This window comes from Hyla sarda, chromosome 9 (assembly GCF_029499605.1).
Source record: "Hyla sarda isolate aHylSar1 chromosome 9, aHylSar1.hap1, whole genome shotgun sequence".
Classification (NCBI taxonomy): Eukaryota; Metazoa; Chordata; class Amphibia; order Anura; family Hylidae; genus Hyla; species Hyla sarda.
In genome coordinates, this window is record NC_079197.1 from 126,076,935 (window position 1) to 126,092,203 (window position 15,269).

At 44.1% G+C, this 15,269-nt stretch overlaps 1 protein-coding gene and 1 long non-coding RNA gene across 5 annotated transcripts in view; one reads left to right on the forward strand and one right to left on the reverse strand.

Annotated features, from left to right (window-relative positions):
- Positions 1-15,269, forward strand: part of MOSPD1 (motile sperm domain containing 1) — a 77,637-nt gene that overhangs the window by 31,851 nt on the left and 30,517 nt on the right. For 2 of the 4 annotated variants that reach the window (XM_056538428.1, XM_056538427.1), the window contains exon 2: positions 3,921-3,955. The exons of 1 other annotated variant lie outside the window; for it this stretch is intronic. Coding sequence is in view for 1 of the 3 variants with exons in the window: in XM_056538427.1 (XP_056394402.1) it covers positions 3,921-3,955 (35 nt within the window). In the remaining 2 variants the exon portion in view is untranslated. Of the gene's footprint in view, positions 1-3,693; positions 3,719-3,920; positions 3,956-15,269 lie in introns of those variants that run through there. One more of the 4 variants, XM_056538429.1, reaches the window with a different exon arrangement.
- LOC130290594 (uncharacterized) lies at positions 3,774-8,744 on the reverse strand. The gene is made up of 3 exons (XR_008847643.1): positions 8,647-8,744; positions 6,440-6,494; positions 3,774-3,858 (listed from the first exon to the last, which is right to left on the reverse strand). It is a non-coding gene; the product is annotated as an uncharacterized LOC130290594 (long non-coding RNA).

Below are 15,269 nucleotides of genomic sequence, written 5' to 3' on the forward strand. Positions count from 1 at the left end.
GATACATTTTTAAAGAGTACTTGTCACCAAATAAACTTTTGTAAACTAACTCAGGCTATGTTCCCTAACTACTCCTAACACCCCTCCCACCCATAAAAAAAAATTCAGATCTTTAAAAAGCTGTGTATCTTACCTTTTATTCTTGCTCATATAGTGCAATCTCCCAGCAGGATAAAGTGGGCATTTACCAGCAGGCATGACATCACTGAAGCCTGCTGGGGGACCACTTCTGTCCTTACATTGTTGCAGCACTGAGATGAACAGAAGATCTCCAGCTCTGTGATGCAGCTTTCAGTCTGTGTATCTTTCAGTGAGGCTCTGTGCAGCTTAGGCTGCTTTCACACTATAAAAATACTTCCGTTATAAAAAGCCTGAAAATCGGCAGTTATATGGCTGGTACAAAATCACTAACGGCTGTTAGAAAATCCTGTTTTAACCCATTATCGCCCGTTATTAATAACGGCCGTTATTTTGTGACGGGCAATAGTAACGGGAGAATTAGGGCATGCACTATTTCTCCCGTTCATTGGCCGTCACAAAATAACAGCCGTTATTAATAACGGGCGATAATGGGTTAAAACGGCCATTAGAAAAATCCCATAGACTATAATGGAATTTTCTAAAGGCCGTTAGTGATTTTATACCGGCCGATTTCCAGGCTTTTTATAACGGGCGTTCATTACGGAAGTATTTTTATAGTGTGAAAGCAGTCTTAGTCTGTGCAGCTGTCAGTGAGGCTTTTTGCAGCTGTCAATCAAGCTCAGTGCAGAGAAACACTTCCTGAGTTTGGTCTCCTGCCATTACAAGCAGGAGACCAAAATCTGAGATTTTGACCAGACAGAATGTGTTCTGGCCAAGAAGGAAGACCCCCCGGTGGCCAGAAGTATACAGCAGAAAAACTCGCATACATTTTATTTTTTTCTTTATGGAAGCCAATTACAAAAGTTATTTATTTGGCATAAGAAATCAAAATTTTTTATATATCAACTGGCTCCAGAAAGTTAAACAGATTTGTAAATTACTTCTATTAAAAAAAATCTTAATCCTTTCAGTACTTATGAGCTTCTGAAGTTAAGGTTGTTCTTTTCCGTCTAAGTCCTCTCTGATGACACCTGTCTCGGGAAACGCCCAGTTTAGAAGCAAATCCCCATAGCAAACATCTTCTAAACTGGGCATTTCCCAAGACAGGTGTCATCAGAGAGCACTTAGACAGAAAAGAACAACCTTAACTTCAGAAGCTCATAAGTACTGAAAGGATTAAGATTTTTTAATAGAAGTAATTTACAAATCTGTTTAACTTTCTGGAGCCAGTTGATATATATAAAAAAGTTTTTGCCTGGAATACCCCTTTAAGGGCGGTAATACCCCTTTAACAAGAGAAGTCATTATGGTTGTGTGAGCAAAGCCTAAAAAAGCAGTTGTCTACGAAAACAGAAATATATCTGAAATAACTGCAAATTGACCAATCCTGGGCATAAGTACAAAAAATAAACAGTGTACAAAATTTTCGCTAATTTCATAGTTACATGTACCAAAGCTTAGAGGCGTTACCTGTAGCTTCTGGGCCCTGATGCAATTGTGCTACAAGCCCCTTGTTCCAATTATAATTCTGGTTTCTTATGGGGCAGATGTCCTTTGGGGCCCCCTAAAGCATCAGGGCCCCGTTGTGAGTTATACCTCTGCACCCCCTATAGCTACGCCTCTGCCAAAGCTTAATGACCAACATGGCTGCAATTACAACATTCGTGGTAGTAGTCATCCAGAAGCCAGGTTCCTAAACAGCAACTTTATTTCATATTTCTATAATGTAAGAGTGGGGATGTATCACAGCATTTTGCTTGTCCATAGGAGGCTCTATGATTTCTTAATATTATGGAAAGTACAGCTTTCAGTGCCTAAAGCAGTGTTTCCCTCCCAGAGTGCCTCCAGCTGTTGCAAAACTACAACTCCCAGCATGGCCGGACAGCCGAAGGCTGTCCGGGCATGCTGGGAGTTGTAGTTTTGCAAATGCTGGAGGCACCCTGTTTGGGAAACACTGACCTAAAGGCATATAATACTACAATTGCACTCTGTGCCTCTGTATTCTTACATAGTGGTATATGTCAGAGTGTTCTGTTGGAGGTATGTTGGGTAATTCACATTAACCCCTTAAGGACCGGGGGTTTTTCCGTTTTTGCATTTTCGTTTTTTGCTCCTTGCCTTTAAAAAATCATAACTCTTTCAATTTTGCACCTAAAAATCCATATTATGGCTTATTTTTTGCACCACCAATTCTACTTTGTAATGACGTCAGTCATTGTGCCCAAAAATCTACGGTGAAACGGGAAAAAAAATCATTGTGAGACAAAATTGAAAAAAAAAACGCCATTTTGTAACTTTTGGGGGCTTCCGTTTCTACGTAGTACATTTTTCGGTAAAAATGACACCTTACCTTTATTCTGTAGGTCCATATGATTAAAATGATACCCTACTTATACAGGTTTGAATTTGTCGCACTTCTGGAAAAAATCATAACTTCATGCAGAAAAATTTATACGTTTAAAATTGTCATCTTCTGACCCCTATAACTTTTTTATTTTTCCGTGTATGGGGCGGTATGAGGGCTCATTTTTTGCGCCGTGATCTGAAGTTTTTAACGGTATCATTTTTGCATTGATAGGACTTATTGATCGCTTTTTATTCATTTTTTCATGATATAGAAAGTGACCAAAAATGCACTATTTTGGACTTTGGAATTTTTTTGCGCGCACGCCATTGACCGTGCGGTTTAATTAACGATATATTTTTATAATTCGGACATTTCCGCACGCGGCGATACCATTTATGTTTATTTTTATTTTTATTTACACTGTGTTTTTTCTTTTATGGGAAAAGGGGGGTGATTCAAACTTTTAATAGGGAAGGGGTTAAATGATGTTTATTCACTTTTTTTTTGCACTTTTTTTTTGCAGTGTTATAGGCCCCATAGGGACCTATAGAACTGCACACACTGATCTTTTACATTGATCACTGGTTTCTCATAAGAAACCAGTGATCGATGATTCTGCCGATGCTCAGGCACTGAGCAGTCATTCGGCGATCGGACAGCGAGGAGGCAGGTAGGGGCCCTCCCGCTGTCCTGTAAGCTGTTCGGGATGTCGCGATTTCACCGCGGCTATCCCGAACAGCCCACTGAGCTAGCCGGCATGGTTTCGGTTTCACTTTAGACGCGGCGTTCAACTTTGAACGCCGCGTCTAAAGGGTTAATAGCGCGCGGCACAGCGATCAATGCCGCGCGCTATTAGCCACGGGTCCCGGCCGTTGTTAGAGGCCGGGCCCGAACCGCTATGACGCGGGGCCACGCCGTGGCCCCGCGTTATAGATCGGGAGTGGACACATGACGTTCCAGTACGTCATGTGTCCTTAAGGGGTTAAAGGGGTACTCCCGTGGAAAACTTAAATTTTTTTAATGGACTGGTGCCAGAAAGTTAAAGGGGTATTCCAGGCAAAACCTTTTATATATATATATATATATATATATATATATATATCAACTGGCTCCGGAAAGTTAAACAGATTTGTAAATTACTTCTATTAAAAAATCTTAATCCTTCCAATAGTTTATATTAACTATTTCCTATTTTGGTGCAATTTCAGCATAGCCAGGTATTGTCAGACAAGCAGCAGCAGCTCCTGGATATTACAGTTACAAGTGGCGTAGTTGATCACAAAGTAATTGGTAATTAAAGGATTACAGAATCCAGGGCATCAGTATAAAATCAGATTGTGTAGGTTGCTGGGGTACACAAGGGATGCCATGTTTAGTTTTGGCGTGCATCAGGGATGTCATCTCTTCCTCAGCGTGAGTCACCAATTAGGCTGGAAATGTAATAGACAGTACCCTACCGGTGATTACAATACATTCCTTTGATATTTTACAGCCTGAATCATGGAAAGGAACACGGTGTTATAACAGGTAAGACTTGCCTTTCCGTCTTTTCTTTGATTTGATCTATGTGCTTTCGGTTAGAGCTGGCTTCCTTTACAAAGTATCGTAAGTTACTAATATAATTGGATTTTAAAGAAAAGAAAAAAGTCTTTTTGACGTGTCGATAATGGTATAAACTTTTTTTTAAAGTAGTTTCGCATACGTGTAGTCTATCTATACCGTGGTCTGAAACTATGGCCCCCCCAGATGTGGCAAAACTTCAACTCCCTGCATGCCCGGGCAGCCGTTGGCTGTCCGGGCATGCTGGGAGTTGAATTTTTGCCATATCTGGAGAGCCACAGTTTGAGATCACCGATCTATACAGTGGTTACAATATATTGTACAGAGAATTTAGGGAATAGCCGATATCCTGTCAGTCTTGCATGTCCCAGGTCCACAAAGACACGTTCTCTCTCTGTACTGTGGCTTTGCTTCATCATAACAATATTTATGGACATTTATCAATGGGTTTAGTCAGGTTTTCTTTACTATAATTGTGGCAAAATTGTCGCAACTGCGACTACGCGATTTTTCGTGCAACATTTTGACTGCAAAGCGAGAAAAGCAAGTTTTCCAAAAATGAACTACGTAGTAATCATTTTAAAATGGACTACGGGTAGTCAGGTATTTATTAACTGCGACAGTCGCAACTGTGCAAAAAAAAGTCACAACAGGGTTAAAAATTGACTAAATTTACTCCAGCTCAAACGTGGAGCAGAAAAAGCCACTACCAAAGTAAAAAAGGAAAAATTGCTTACGTGAAAGAAAATTATCAACAGGCTGAAACCAGTTGATAAATAAGTCACACATAAGCAAAGAAAAAGTAAGGGAAAAATTACTAAAAAAAAGAATCCATAAGCAAACATTGTTAAATGTCCTTCATTGTGAGTGCAAGTTGCTAACTGATCCACAAAAGGGGTACTCCGCCCCTGGCATCTTATCCCCTATCCAAAGGATAGGGGATAAGATGTTAGATCGCCGCAGTCCCGCTGCTGGGGACCCCTGGGATCACCACTGCGGCACTGCGCTATCATTACTGCACAGAGAGAGTTCGCTCTGTGCGTAATGACGGGCGATACAGGGGCCCGAGCAACGTGATGTCATGGCTCCGCCCCCTCATGACATCACGGCCCATCCCCTTAATGCAAGTCTATGGCAGGGGGCGTGACGACCGCCACGCCCCCTCCCATAGACTTGTATTGACGGGGGCGGGCCGTGACGTCACGAGGGGCGGAGCCGTGACATAACGATGCTCCGGCCCCTGTATTGCCCGATCTCGCTCTGCGCAGTAATGATAGCGCGGTGCTGCAGCAGCGATCCCCGGGGTCCCCAGCAGCGGGACCCCGGTGATCTGACATCTTATCCCCTATCCTTTGGATAGGGGATAAGATGTCTAGGGGCGGAGTACCCCTTTAAAGGTGCGTTCACACTACGGAATTCCCGCGAAATTCCACGAGCGGAACTCCGCGAGCGGAATTCCACAAGCGGAACTCCGCGAGCGGTACTCTGCGAGCGGAATTCCACGAGCGGAACTCCGCGAGCGGAATTCCGCGGTGGGAACTTAACATTAGTGTGAATGCAGTTCACACTGCGGAACTTCCGTGGCGGACAATTCCGCCGCTGACATTGTTCCACGCAAAGAAAGAACATGTTCATTCTTTACACGGATTCCGCAAGCACTGCATATCCGTCAATGGTGACGGCTCAGTGCCCTCGGCCCTAGCGCCGAAGCAACTTCGCCGGCCGCCAGGCAGAATCTACACTTGCGAAATTAAGCGAGCGGAGATTCCGCAGTGTGAACGCACCCTAAAGGGGTACTCCAGTGAAAAACAATTTTTTTCTAATCAACTAGTGCCAGAAAGTTATACAGATTTGTAAATTACTTTTATTTAAAAATCTTAATCCTTCCAGTACTTATCAGCTGCAGTACTTTTCAACTGCCGCAGTAGGAGAAAATCCACATAGCAAACCTCTCCTGCTTCGAACAGTTCCTGAAATGGACAGAGGTGTCAGCAGAGAGCACTGTGGTCAGACAGAAAAGAACTATACAACTAGAGGAAGTTGTGTAGTTCTTTTCTGTCTGACCACATTGCTCTCTGCTGACACCTCTGTCCATTTCAGGAACTGTTCGAAGCAGAAGAGGTTTGCTATGTGGATTTGCTCCTACTGTGGACAGTTCCTGACACGGACAGAGGTGTCAGCAGAGAGCACTGTGGTCAGACTGAAAAGAACTATACAACTTCCAGCAGCTCATAAGTACTGGAAGGATTAAGATTATTAAATAAAACTAATTCACAAATCTGTTTAACTTTCTGGCACCAGTTGATTAGAAAAAAAATTGTTTTCCACCGGAGTCCCCCTTTAAATACATTTCTTCTGTAATAGCCGCTGCATTACAATTATGTGACTACCAAAGCATTATATTGTAAACACTCTTAAAAGACAAAGAAACACTCCAGAATGCTTACTTACGTGTTTCAAGACAGAAAACACTCTTCATCAAATCCTTAGTAAAAGCTAATACAGGCTAAAAAGAATGAGAAAAGGAGTAGGTGCTCAGAAGTGTTTATTCTTTTATAACATTTGACTTTTAAAGTACTGTTAGATATACACAATCCAGTCTGGTGCATTAAAAAAAAAAAAATCCAAAGCCAGGAGTGGCTCTGAACCTGACCAAGTGTGACCCTTCAGTTGTGAGACTAGAGAAGCCGCTCCCAGACTCCTCTGGCGGTTGCTTATTTCTATAGAAAACAAAAGAATGAGACTATCCTTCCCTTCCCTGGCATCATCTGTCAGGAGAGAAACAGGACATCTCCATATACGTTAGGCTGCATTCACACTGCGTTTTTGCAATACAGTTCCTGTATCAGGTTTTTGATGAAAAACTGATTCCTCAAAACCTAACTAAACTGTATCAAAACGTGTGTACAAATTTTAACCCGTATACAGTTAAAAAACGTATACGGTTTAAAAAATGTTGTCCGGTTGCATCTGTTTTTTTTAAGAAAAAAAACGTATACGTTTTGAACTTTTCACTCCATTATGAATAAAGTTTCACTTGTTAGATTGAAATTCCAAGAAAAAAAACTGTGCAAAGTCAAAAACCGTATGGTGCAAACCAGATGGAACCGTACGTACATACAGTTCTGTACGGTTCCCATTGACTCCCATGTTAAAAACAAACGTTTACGGTTTAATACAGTTTTTCACCCGGACCACGGCTACGGTTTTGGGTACGGGAGAAAAACTGACAAAACCGTACAGGATGCAAAACGGACACAACCTGATGCATCTTTTGGCATACGGTTTTCAATGGAGAGTCAATGCATACGGTTTTCAATACGGTTCCGTACGGTTTTCACATAGAAAAAGTATACGGGAACTGTATTGCAAAAACGTGGTGTGAATGCATCCTTAGATAGTAGGCTGGACTCTGAAATTGGTGGGTTAGGCTGACTATTCTTTGATGAGTTTGGACTTTTTTTAATATGAATAGTTGGGAGCTAATAAGAAAAAAAAAACTGTACTCATTTGCCGCGACCCTCTACTGCTGCCATATTCTCTGTGCACGCTGCTTATCACTTAGTGGTCTCAATGTTGACACAGCAGAGCAGCGGCCCACCTCAACCAGTGATAGGTCGACTTTCTTCTTCTTTTGAGCATGGATAACTGATGTCACTATTCTTATGAACATAAAAGAAGCTGTGGGCAGCTTTGAAGACATTGTAAAAAAAATATACAGTGACCCCTCGACCTACGATGGCCCCGACATACGATAATTTCAACATGCGATGGCCTCTCAGAGGCCATCGCATGTTGAAGGCAGCATCAACATACAATGCTTTTGTATGTCGGGGCCATCACATAAACGGCTATCCGGCAGCGCAGACTGCTTCAGCTACCACCGGATAGCCGTTTGCGGTGCCCCGTGAGCTCCGGTGATGGTCACTCATCTGTCCTCGGGGCTCCGGCGCGTCCTCTTCGGGATCCTCTGCATCGTCGGCGCTCTCCATTGACGTCATCACGTCGCCGCGCACGCAGTCCCGTCATCCAATAGGAGCGGCGTGCGTAGCGACGTGATGGCGGCGACGGAGCGCGCGGATGCCGGGGAAGCAGAGGCCTTACCGGAGCGTCGGGAACACCTCGGGGACGCGGCGACAGCGATCCAGGGCAGCGGTGACGAGCGGTGACGGTCCGGAGCGGCGGGGACAGGTGAGTACAACTTCCTCTAACAGTGGTCTACAACCTGCAGACCTCCAGATGTTGCAAAACTACAACACCCAGCATGCCCGGACAGCCAACGGCTGTCCGGGCATGCTGGGTGTTGTAGTTTTGCAACACCTGGAGGTCCGCAGGTTGTAGACCACTGTCCTATACTTTACATTGCACGGATCCCTCAACATGCGATGGTTTCAACAAACGATGGTCCATTTGGAACGGATTACCATCGTATGTTGAGGGACCACTGTATGTCTGCTTTCTTCCAAAAACAGTGCCAAGCATTTAAACAGGTTATGAGTAGTAACACAACTAGGTTCCATACACTTTTCGAATGATATCCTGGACGGCCTTCACAATACTGATGTAAAAGTACAGCTTTATTAAAACCATCTTAAACTGGCCTTACTATTATAGCCACAGCCCAAGGTAACTCCCACAGCACAAGGAATTTTACTCACTGTTTATCGTGAGTGGAACCGTTCAAAATGGTCCAGAATCGGCGCTTATAGTCTGTGATAATCCCTGGAAGATGCCTACGGAAGATTAAATGTGTTCCAATTCCTCTGATGTGTAACTTCCGACCTGTGAATTAAGGAGCAAAATTCCCATTAAGATCAATAGGAGGCAGAATCCGCTTGAAATTTGCTTGTGGAAATTTGGTGCGGGATCTTAGTTGCGTTAATGAGGCCTAAAAGAAAATACAGTCTGAATTATCTTTATGGACCCTTCTGATTTCCAGAACAAGGAGCCTCGATACAGCCATGTAACCATAAAGGATGTGTATAGGTTAAAGGGGTTCTCCACCATAAGGTGATTTTGGTACGTACCTGGCAGACAGTAATGGACATGCTTAGGAAGGATCTGCACTTGTCTTGGGGCTAAATGGCTATGTTGTGAGATTACCATAACACTGTGGCTAGATTTTTGTGAACTTGTATTTCATGTTTGACTTATGTTTTTTTGACTACAAATCCCACAATTCCATCTACCTCCCTCCCGCACATCAGCCACCCCACCCATTGAAACAAAAGACCTATGGTTTTTAATCATGGTGCCTACAGCTGTTGCATTAGTTGCAGATTGATCCCTCCACTAATTGAAGCAGACAGGCTCCCTGTCATCAGTTGACTAGTGAGTCAGGTCTCGGCCGCATTGCAAGCTGGGAAAAATCTGAGACAACAGTCATTTTGTATGTTGATAAAAATAAATATTGGAGTGAAAATCACATAAGAATTGTGAGAAAACCGTCACACACAGGTACAGACACTATATTATGAACTACACTAACTTTACAGTCCCTGTAGCATAGTCAAATAAAAAAAAATCCTGGAATACCCCTTTAATGCTTAGAATGTATGTCGGGCAGTACCGAGGGGATTTGAGGGTTCATTCTGTAAATCATTCACTTCACCAGTGTGATCTTCTCCTCAGATCTATGAAATTTAAAGTAGCACTCCGCCGCAGACATTTTATCCCCAATCCAAAGGACCCCGCGATCTCTGCAGCGCCACCCCGCCATCATCACTACAGAGCAAACTGGCTCTGTGCATGGTGATGGAAAGATGCAGGGGATGGAGCATTGTGATGTCATGGCTCCTAAACCCCCCCCCCAACCCCCCCCCCCCCCCATGATGTCACACCCCGCTCCCTTAATACAAGTCTATAAGAGGGGGCATGGCGATTGCCGCGCCCCTCCCATAGACTTGTATTGAGTGGGCCGGACGTGGCGTCACGGGGGCGGAGCTATGATGACACAATGCTCCATCCCCTGCATCGCCCCCTCATCATGCACAGAGCCAGTTTGCTCTGTAGTGATGACGGCGGGGTGGTGTTGCAGAGATCGTGGGGGTCCCCAGTGGCGTGACCCCCTCGATCAGACATCTTATTCTCTATCCTTTGGATAGGGTATAAGATGTCTTAGGCGGAGTACCCCTTTAAGGTCATATTGACTGGATTTATCCTTTAAACCACTGTGTCATACGGAAGTATTGTGCATACACATTTATGCAGCATAGTATATGAACGTCCAGTGTACACTGAACTCTTTGTATATACTAGTAGCAAGACATCTGTCAATGACCTCTACTACTCTCTTTGTATCCTCATGACATCCCCCATGAAAACAAGGAGCGGCATGCTTTACAGCTTAACTCGTTTTTTCTCATAAATTCCTTCCTTTTACATTACAAAGTAAAGTAATTTTTGGTGCACAACATAACAGTAATATAAAACCTCTTGAATTAGCCATAGACAATAGAAGCCTTCATTCGCATTCGATGACCTAATGTGTGGGGAGTTAGGGCCTGGTTCACTAGTGGCTACGAGTAATACAGCCTGCTGTTTTTCAGTGATGTGCTTCATATTTTCCCAGTGGGCATCTTGTGATATCATGCATGCAGTAATCACTCATTTGGCCACCATTAGGCTAAGTTTCCACTTGTTTTTTTTCTGGCAGTTTTTGGATTTCTGCCACTGCAGTTTCTGAGCCAAAGCCAGAAATGTATTCAAAAGGAATAGGACATATAAAGGAAGGACTTACACTTCTTCTCTCTTATGGATCCACTTCTGACTTTGGCTCAAAAACTGCAGTGGCAGATATCCAAAAACTGCCAGAAAAAAGTGGAAGTGGAAACTTAGCCTTTAGGGTATGTTAACACTGGCAAAACCAACACGATTTTTGATATGGGAACCACAGAAATTCCTTCATCAAATTCCACATTGTGTCACTTTAGAAAGCCTTGGGGCATAACTTGATATGAACGCTGGTTTTGTCTGTGTGATTGTACTCTTACAGCTTTCACAGGGGTTTTCACCTACGTTACTTGAACATAGGAATGCCAAGTCTATGGAAATACATTGCAGTAATAAGAAAAACCAGTCTCCTGCACTCATCGTGTAGATTCTGGGGCTGCTAATCCGGCATCGGAGACAAAGTGGCGTGGGGCACACCGAGGCGACTGCCGGTGGTTTCACGCATACAAATGCGCTTCTTCCGGCCTCCGGCCGGAAGAAGCGGAATTGTATACTTGAAACTATCGGCAGTCACCTCGGAGCACCCTACGCCACTTTGTCTCCGATGCCGGATTAGCAGCCCGAGATGGGAGCTGAAGATCCAGAATCTACACAATGAGTGCAGGACACTGGTTTTTCTTATTACTGCATTGTATTTACTACGTTTTCATTGTCCTAGCACCACTGTTTTCTGACTATTTCTAGTTGGTTTCCCGTATACCTATATGGTCCATCTCGTGGAGCTGCATTACAAGGTACTGGTGCCACTAGTTTTTTTCTGTGTCTGCTGTATTCTATGGAAATACATATCTCACTCCATTATGTCACTGGATTTACCTTCAGGATTGTGGGAAAGATAGATGAAGAACCTCATGGAAGTTGTAACATAATCCATATTTGTTATTAGCCAGCTTCCCCAACTTGAGAAAAGATTATAAAGCTGTTGCCTTAATGCTTTGTTGGTCAAAAGAGATGTGCACACTGTGATTGGCCTCAGAGAGGTGAGAAAATAGAACAGAAAGATCCGGCAAGTTAAAATTCAACATGCCTCATCCTTCTTTTTTCTGACATGTTCTGTTGTGGAGAGTCAGGTGGCTCACATACACATTAGATGGTCTGCCGATCCTGACAAAATAAGCGTGTTCACTTGACTTTAAAGGGGCTGTTTGGGGGGAAAAACATCAAAATATTAAAAAGCTCTAAAATAAAGAAGCCATAATCACCTACACGAGCCTCCACAGGTGCTGCGTCGATGCTCTCAAACCCCTACTTGTCATGGTCCTCAGAAGAAGTGCCCCATCAGTCAGTAGCTGTGGAAGGATACCGGTATATTGGTTGCGACCAATGATTTGCTTAGTGGGGCAGTTCCTGTAGGAACAATAAATCACCAGGTAGTAGCGGTGATAAGCAGGGACCCGGAACATCATATAGTAAGTATAGCTTCTCTGTTATTTTAAGCCGTATGAAACATTTAAGCCATACATGAAACATTTTAACACCCGTATAGGGCCAACTCAAGACAGGAACCTATCGATGATTTTTTTTTTTCCCCATAGAAGTGTGTGGCATAAAATTGTACCTCTATGTGCCTCCAATTTGTGGCATGTTACATCACATGCAGTTCTATGGAATTATTACCCTATTGAAGTTGGACAGTAGAGCCATATGAAGGCTTCATATTGCAGTACACAAAGTGCCTATTGCTTCCTTATTTAGAACCATATGAACTATGGGTGGTGGGGGGGGGGGGGGGAACTTTAATAAAGGAGTACTCCGGTGAATACTTTTCAAATCCCCTGGCTGCATAAAGTTATACAGATTTGTATAACTTTAAACAGATTACATCTATTTAAAAAACTCAAGCCTTCCAGTACTTATCATCTGCTGTGTGTTCCAGAGAAAATTGTGTAGTTCTTTCCAAGGGTTTACAATGGGGGTTTGCTCCTACTCTGGACAATTCCTGACATGAGCAGATGTGGCAGCAGAGAGCACTGTGGTCAGACTGAAAACATCTATACAACTTCCTCTCGAGCATATAGCAGCTGATAAGTACTGGAAGACATTGTTTTTTTTTGTTTTTTTTTCTAAATAGGTGTAATTTACAAATCTGTATAACTTAACGGCACCAGTTGTTTGAAAACATATTTTTTACCTCTGGAGTATCCCTTTAAGGGTCCCTGTCTGGTGCAGATCACTAAAAAAGGTTCCAAGCACATAGCACTATCATTCTTATGAAATGGTTTTTCCTCCTCTTTTACTTCTTCCCAAGCTAATCCCCTAATTCTTTTCTGGGGGGGGGGGGGGGGTAGTGATAACACGCGACGGGTTGTCAATCTCAACGACCTTGTCAATAGGAGATCAGAACAAGCATTCATTTTAAGCCTGGATGCTGAAAAAGCGTTCGATAGGCTGGGCTGGCCTTTTATGTTTGCTATTCTACAAAAATTTGGAATCACGGGTAATTTTCTCATGACTCTGCAGGGTCTCTACTCCTCTCCCACTGCCTCTCTCAAACTCCGTTTCGACTCCTCCCCTCCTTTCACCCTCTACAATGGGACAGGGCAGGGTTGCCGGCTGTCCCCCCTGATCTTTGCCCTTTGCATAGAACCGCTAGCGGCCCTGATCTGGGAGAGCCCGGACGTTTCTGGTGTTACCCTGCATGATAGGACTTTTAAGATCTGTCTCTTCTCAGATGATGTTTTGCGGACCCTTACTAACACTCTTCTGTCCTTACCTACCCTCTACAGACTTTTGCATGAGTATGGCCTGGTCTCGGGCTATAAGGTCAACCTCTCCAAGTCAGAAGCTATGCCTGTCAATCTCCCTTCTTCTCTGATATCTCAATTACATTCTCACTACTCTTTCTACTCTTCTCTGTACTCTGTTAATTTCCCCTCTTTGTTCCAAGAGCTCCGCGCACTGTTAGACAAAGGGCAGTCTCAATACATTTCCATTTTTAGGTGGATCGCTGCCGTTAAGATGACGATCTTACCAAAACTGCTCTATTTTTTCAAAATGCTGCCGGTGCGGGTCCCCTTGGCGACGTTGAGGTCGTTCCAGTCCGCTATTTTTCGGTTTATATGGAATGTCAAACGGCATAGACTCCCTATGTCGGTGATGATGGCGAGTCGCTTTTCTGGGGGTCTGGGTGTGCCTGACGTTGCAAAGTACTATTGGGCTGCCCACTTACGTCACTTGGCAGCATGGGCTACTCATCGGGCCTATAGTAAATGGATGGAACTTGAAAAACTGTGGCTGGCACCGGTGCACCCCAGTACTTACCTGTGGTCCTTTCCACTCTTGTCCCCGACACATCTTCTGTTGGGCCCTATGTCCTTCACGCGGTATGTTTGGACTTACAGCACCAGGTGGTTCCAACTCCTTTCCTCCTTCTCTCCAATGCAGTCCTTTTTGTATCACCCGGCCTTTCCCCCAGGAAGCACTTCTCATATGGTAGGGATGTGGGGGTCGAGGGGGTTGTTTTGCTGGGCTGATGTCGTGAACCCGGTCACCCGTGTTCTATTACCCTTTGATAAGCTACAATCCCGTTCAGACCTCCCTGCCTCTGCTCTGGCCCACTATATGCAACTGAGGCACTATTTGTCTTCGCAATGAGGCTCGTTGATGGTGTCACTTCCCACGAGCTACAAGAGGTTGAGTAGGAGTGGGCCTCAGACGAAGGGACTTCTTTCGAGCATCTATTCCCTTTTAATCTCCCCCTGGATGGTACTGCCCCTTCTCACCGCTACATGGAAAGCTGGAACAAAGCTCTCAACACTACTATGACGATTCCTCAGTGGAGGGTGATTTGGGACAGGGCCTCTCGGGCCTCGATCTGTACGGCCTATAAAGAAACACAGTACAAGATGCTTATGAGCTGGTATCACACCCCTGTTCTTCTAAATAAGTTAAACCCTGACATACCACCCCAATGTTCTAGATGTGGGGTGGGATTGGGCGATGTCTACCACATATTTTGGACCTGTCCATTGTTAACTCCGTTTTGGGTGCAGGATCTACTCCGGGAGGTTTATGGAATTAGGGCGCCCTTAGATTCCCTGGTCTACCTAATACACTTGTCCACCAGAGCCTTGGCCAAGAAACCGTTCAAATTATTTTTACATATTGTTTTGGCAGCCAAGACTCTCATTGCTAAACATTAGAAACAGACTACCCCCCCCTCCTGAGAGGGAACTTATGGCCGGCGTTCGGGAAATCCACTCCTTGAACAACACCATCCCACACTTTCTCTCCGTTTGGGACCCATGGGACCGTTACGCTGACAGACAACCTCCCTAAACTGTATGCCTCTCATAGACCTTCTCCCTTCCTCTTCCTTTGTTTCCTTCCCTATCTTTGTGTATTTCTTTTGTGTCTTCCTCCCCCCCCCTTTAACCTGGATGTTCTTCGCTGTTGTCTCCCCCCCCCCCTCCTTCCCCCACACCCCCCTCCTTGTTGTTCGTAAAAAAAGGTGATTCTTATTATCTTGCATTGATGCTTTGTTTGCATAAGATATAATGCGTTCCTTACCACTGGGGAATTTATCCCCAACTTTTATTGTTTGTTTGAT